General features: G+C 38.6%; 1 protein-coding gene across 1 annotated transcript; it reads right to left on the minus strand.

The window, feature by feature from the left end:
- Positions 1-496: 496 nt before the first annotated feature.
- LOC133534062 (uncharacterized) lies at positions 497-5,011 on the minus strand. Its single transcript, XM_061873157.1, has 5 exons — positions 4,699-5,011; positions 3,518-3,696; positions 2,821-3,193; positions 1,121-2,370; positions 497-658 (listed from the first exon to the last, which is right to left on the minus strand). Exons 1-5 carry the CDS (start codon positions 5,009-5,011, stop codon positions 497-499), a joined length of 2,277 nt encoding a protein of 758 aa, XP_061729141.1.
- Between the last annotated feature and the right edge of the window lie 995 nt (positions 5,012-6,006).

Genomic DNA, 6,006 nt, shown 5'->3' on the forward strand with positions numbered 1-6,006 from the left:
ACTTAATTTCTAAACAAATAAAGGTTTACGAACCTATTTTACTTGTGCATTTAATTACATTTGCATGTAATAAAGTTACAATGGTATGCTTAAACGCTGGTTATAAGAAAGTCTGGGATCCGCTCGGTAACCCATTATCAAGAATTAACCCATAGGGGATCCGTCTTATACACGTGACATCTACAAAATGTAATTAATGCATCCTCCTATAAATACATAAATAACATAAACTTAGCAGCTTTTTTATACTTAACGTAAATTACATAGGACAAAGTATTTAGCGCTTTGAATAAATAGCACAAGCATTTTATAACATTGTTTTTTTTTTAGGAAAATAGCTTATGTCGCTAATCTTTGTGCTTATGTATTGAGTAGGTATTACCAATTACAACTACAGTCGGCCAGCATTATTAGTACCTGAAATTTATTAACATACGAAGTAAATTTAACTGCCCACCATAGCTCATTATTTTTCACTACAGACGTTAACTGTGTATTAATCTGAAGTTTTAGGTAACAATATTAATTTAGACAACGGTCTCTTTAGAATGTGATTGCCCTTGCACTGGACCGTTACAACACGAACTAAATTATCAGGCCCTGCGTGCAGTGCCGTGATCTTGCCTAGCAGCCACTTGGCCGGTGGTAAGTCCTGCTCCTTCATAATGACAACATTTCCTATACAGGGTGATTTTACTACATCGTGCCACTTGTGTTTTTGCTGAAGTGTGTTTAAATAATCTGACTGCCATTTTTTCCAGAAATCTTTCGTTTGTTTTTGTACGAGTTGCCAGCGAGTTAACAAATGTAAACTTTTAGTTTCATAACTTCTATCAGGAATGTTAATCAGAGCTTCACCTACAAGAAAGTGTCCTGGCGTGAGGGGGTTAAGTGTGTCCAGAGTATCATCCAGTTGACAGAGTGGCCTTGAATTTAGACACGCTTCAACCTGGCTTAGCTGAGTTGAAAATTCTTCATACGTCAACTTCGTAGCTCCGTTGACTCTCAATAGGTGGCGCTTTGCCGAGCGTACTCCACTTTCCCACAGGCCTCCAACTCGCAGTAAATCGTGTTCATCTACGTACGGGGTAAGTTTAATTAATGAACTTTTGTTTCTAACCTTTCCTTTCTTTTTCAGGTCTTCAAATTCTTGGCTATATACTAGTTTCTGATAATATCTCACGCAGCAGGTTTCAACTTCATCCAATTCAGCAGCGCTCAAGATATCATGTCTTCTGGTTTTATAATCTAAAAATCTCTTACATTGATCTATCACTCTTTTCATCTTGACCATCGACGAAAATCTCTCCCAAATAGGTGTGTCTTGTACTGAAGTGTGGAATGATTTCTTGCTTTCTAGATCTGTTGTTGGAATTGTAATGGCCCTTAACATCTCAGTGTTTGTCTCCTTTAACCATCTGGGTCCACTCCACCAAAGTTCATTGTTTGCTAGTTCACTTGCCCTGATACCTCTTGAGGCAAGATCAGCTGGGTTGTCTTCCGACGAAACGTGTCTCCACCTGTCGTTATCTATATGCTGGATAATTTCTGACACTCTGTTGCCAACGAATACTTGCCAGCGGCTGGGTGGGGACTGCAACCATGAAAGCACTACCATTGAGTCTGTCCACGCGTAGATTTTGTGCATAGGTATGTTCAATAACCTTGAAATTTCATGCAGCAGCTTTGCTAATATCACCGCAGCACAAAGTTCAAGCTTCGGAACAGTCAATTGCTTCAGGGGGGCTACTTTTGTTTTAGAGGCTAACATTGTGACATGAACAACGTCGTGCTCGTCGACAACTCTTGCATACACTACAGCTGCAAGTGCAAGTGTTGAGGCATCAGAGAACCCGTGCAGATATACTTCTTTGCAGTGAGATGACATCTTGATCCATCTTGGAATCTCAACAGTTTGTAGCTCATGCAATTCGTCTCTGAAGCTCATCCATTCTTCAACCAACTCTGAAGATAACTCATCATCCCAACCACAATGACAAAGCCATAATTTTTGGATCATGATTTTGGCTGTTATTACAACAGGTGAGAGCCATCCAAAAGGATCAAACAAGCTAGCAACATCAGATAAAATCACTCTCTTTGTTACAGGTATCCTGCTTGCTGGTAAGTTTACTGAAACGTGAAAAGTATCATCCTTCCTATCCCAGGTAAGTCCCAGTATTTTTATTATTTTATCTAATTTAATCTCTTTTTTGTCTTTTACAGGTTCCGGAGTCTTCGTGCCATCAACCAAGTCCTTCAGGAGTTCTTCAGAGTTACTAGACCACTTTTGCATCTCGAAACCACCTGCCTTTAATAATGCATTTATTTCTTTACAGGTTGCTTTCATTTCGTCGAGATCTTCATGACCTGTCATAAGGTCATCCATGTAAAAGGAGTTTCTTACTACCGCCGCTCCTCGAGGGTAGTTGTGTTGTTCATCATCAGCCAAACGTTGAAGAGTACGGACAGCCAGATGAGGTGCAGCTGCTGTCCCAAATGTCACCGTAAGTAGCTTGTAACTATCTATCTTCTCAGATGTATTATCCCGCCATACTATGCGTTGTAAATCTGTGTGTTTGTCATGCATTCTTACCTGACGATACATCTTTATAATATCGCCAATAACACAGATTTTATGAGCTCTCCATCTAAATACCAGACTACGAAGATCTGGCTGAATCGTAGGTCCTACCATCATGCTGCTGTTTAAGGAACATCCGTTTGGGCCCTTTGCTGACGCGTCATAAACTATGCGCAGCTTTGATGTTTCCTTATCTTCTCTTATTACAGCACAATGCGCAGGATATACTGCATTACCTTCATCTTCTGCGTCGACCTTCTTCATATGGCCTAACTGTAAGTACTCGTGTATAACTCTGGTGTATTCTGCTTTCAGATGCTCGTTTCGGGCGAACTTTCTTTCCAGCTGCTCTAATCTGATTACTGCCTGATGCTTTGTATTTCCACACGATCTTACAGTGTCTTCAAAAGTTGTCTTTAAAGGAAGCTGTACTACGTACCTCCCTGTCTCGTCCCTCGTTGTTGTTTGCTGATATATTTCCTCGCACTTTTCTTCCTCTTTCGTCCACATGCTCTGCTTCGTGTATAGTTCAGATTCTACCTCCCAAAACCTTTTCAGGAGATTATTATCTTCTTCAATTTGTCTTGTAACATGTAGACTTGTAATGTGCTGTGAAACAGTAAATGATGCATTAGTATCCTTATTACCCCCTGACAAAATCCAGCCCAGGTGTGTTTTTTGAGCAAGAAAATTTCCTGGTCCTTTCATTAAACCTGCTTCTAGGATTTCGCTGTAAACTCTCGCACTAAGAAGAATGTCAATCCTCCCTGGTGAGCCAAAGGTGGGATCAGCTAAATCTAATTTGTTAACTTGTGGCCAATTAAGACTTCTTATTTCCCTAGATGGTAGCTGACGGGTTATAGATTTCAATACATAAGCATCTACATTTATACAATAGGAAATATCGTACCTTGATTGAATGCGTAATGTTACCCTATGTTTGATAGTCGTCTCACACTCCTCAACACCAGAGATCACTCCGCTGATTTTAGTTTTCTTCAAACCCAGCAACTCGACCGCCCTTGCAGTCGCGAAGGACTCCTCTGAACCCTGGTCCACGAGAGCCCGAAGCACGTGTGACTGCCCCGACTCCGCTGTGACATGCACCAGTGCTGTCGTCAACAAAGTGCCTCGACCAGGTTGTAGAACTCGTGATGCGCTCGACGTGTGCGCAACGACGACGGTTTGTATCTTTTCTTTATTGTTGTTATTTGTTTCTCCAGACGTATGCGATTCTCCACTTGCTTGTTTCTCTCGGTGCAATAACGAATGATGCCTTCTTTTACAAATCTGACAAGTTGTCTTTTGTTTACATTTAAATACATTGTGGTTCGGTATTAAACAATTAAAACAGAGATTGTTTTTCTGCACGAAACTGTATCTGTCTTCTACTGATTGCTTTGAAAACTGTTTACATTGATAAATATAATGATCTTCATTGCAGAATGTACACTTCACTTCGCTCGTTGCAGTAACATGAAACATCTTTGTTTTCACAGGTTTGTATACTTTACTTGCAGGTTCAACCATCTCCAGAGTACGAAATCTATTTTCCAGGAACGATTTTAATTTTTCAAAACTAGGTAAGTCGTTCGTCTCGTCTCTGCTTATTAACTCTTCCCATTCCTTATGAGTGCTCGAGTCTAATTTTGACACTATGGAGTAGTTAATAATTGCGTCCCAATGATTCGTAGGTAAGCCTAGATGTTTCAGCGCACTCATACATTCCACCGAAGTATCCAACAGTTGCCTTAATGCTGTAGCTGATTCGTGCGTTAACGTTTTTTGTGTAAAGAATTTCTTAAAAACACAGTTTGCTATGTATCTCTTATTGGCATAACGTTTCTTTAGTACTGACCAAGCTTCTTTATAATTTTCAGCGGTTATTGAAAATTGTCGTAATAATGCCTCCGCTTCTCCAGCTAAACTGCCCTTTAGGTAATGTAGTTTTTGAACATCTTGCAAAGATTCATTGTTATGCACTAATGCCATAAATAAATCATGGAAAGACTGCCATTCAGTGTAGTTGCCATTAAACGAAGGAAGCGAAATACGTGGTAATTTTACTTCACCACTATTCGATGTGCTAGGTGTAAGTGTTTGTTTAGACTCACTTTTTGTCGGCACCATACAATCTAACTTAGACATCATTTCGCCTTTGTATGCGTAATACGCTTCTTCAAATTCCTCAAACATGTTGTCGGCGAAATAATTTGTAGCTTGACGCTGTTCCATAGGAATCGACAAAATTAACATTTCATGTAAGACTTTAAACTCTTTCCAGTACAACTCCAGTGTATCTATTCTTCCCTTCACATAACCAGCCGTCAATCTCTCCTTAGGCGATTTTTTGTAGTTAACGTGCGCCTTTTTCACCTTTTCAAGCGTATCGGCTTGAATCACTATATGTTTTTCAATGTTTTCCATTGTAGTATAAGTCTATCACAATCAATAAATTAATAGTCTATCGTATATAGTGAAAAAACAGCAATAAAAGTACGTAACCACTGTAGGAAAGTTCCACTCCTTTGTTAACTTTTTATGTGTAGGGTAAGTGAGCGCCGCCGCACGAAATTGTCCAACAAATGTACCTAAATCACAGCGACTCACTATTGTAATACACGGCACAGTACTGTCTCATTTGTAGTTAAACAACACAAAAATGTTCTCCACGATACACCTTGTCCTTTGTGCGATTATCACACGTAATTAATTTGCAAAACTGTTTTTGTAAAAACACCGAATTTTTTTAATCCTTAAAGTTCATTTGGCTTAATTCACTTTTGTTACATATTTATCCAACTAATTAACCACTTTTCCATATGTATTTAACGTTATTTCACCGAAATTACACTCATTTTCTATTGAACCAATTATTTTTACGTGTCACTGTTCAAGCATCCTGGTTCGTATGGGCCATGTTCTTTACGGGATAAGGTTCAATTTTGATTGCAGGTGAATCATAAGGCAAACGCGTCTGGATTCTTAACTGATTTTATTGTAACTAAACGAGAGGGTAAAAATGCATAAGTATCTATAGGTACAGCTAGATAGTAAGTATAGTATGAGGACGGAAATTGACAAAACAATCACAATGTTCTATAGTTAGTGCTAGTGAAAATGAAAAGGTTGTATGTTCAAGTGTTAGTTTGTATCGTAAATAATAAGTAATATGCTAATTATTGTCTTGTTTAATTGCAATCTTTACATAAAGCCTGCAATAAAACCACATAATTCAGAAGTGAATAAACTTTTGTCAAAATTTACGATGAAGTCATGAGGTCTATAACCTACAGACTTATTGCGTCTCTTCCGAAATGCCATTGGCTTAATAAGACTCGTTTTTATTTGTTGATTTACGATATTTTATAGGTATAAAAAAGAGCTTTTTATGATCATATTGCATTCTTGATTTACTCGTC

Source organism: Cydia pomonella, unplaced genomic scaffold (assembly GCF_033807575.1).
Source record: "Cydia pomonella isolate Wapato2018A unplaced genomic scaffold, ilCydPomo1 PGA_scaffold_46, whole genome shotgun sequence".
Lineage (NCBI taxonomy): Eukaryota > Metazoa > Arthropoda > Insecta > Lepidoptera > Tortricidae > Cydia > Cydia pomonella.

Excerpts from the sequence above, each read along its gene's own strand:
- LOC133534062 (XM_061873157.1), bottom strand. The coding sequence starts at position 5,011 with ATGGAAAACATTGAAAAACATATAGTGATTCAAGCCGATACGCTTGAA. Across the intron at positions 2,371-2,820 it reads GGTCGACGCAGAAGATGAAG|GTCATGAAGATCTCGACGAA; the intron begins GTAATGCAGTAT and ends ACCTTATGACAG. Across the intron at positions 659-1,120 it reads ACCTGAAAAAGAAAGGAAAG|GAGCAGGACTTACCACCGGC; the intron begins GTTAGAAACAAA and ends GTCATTATGAAG.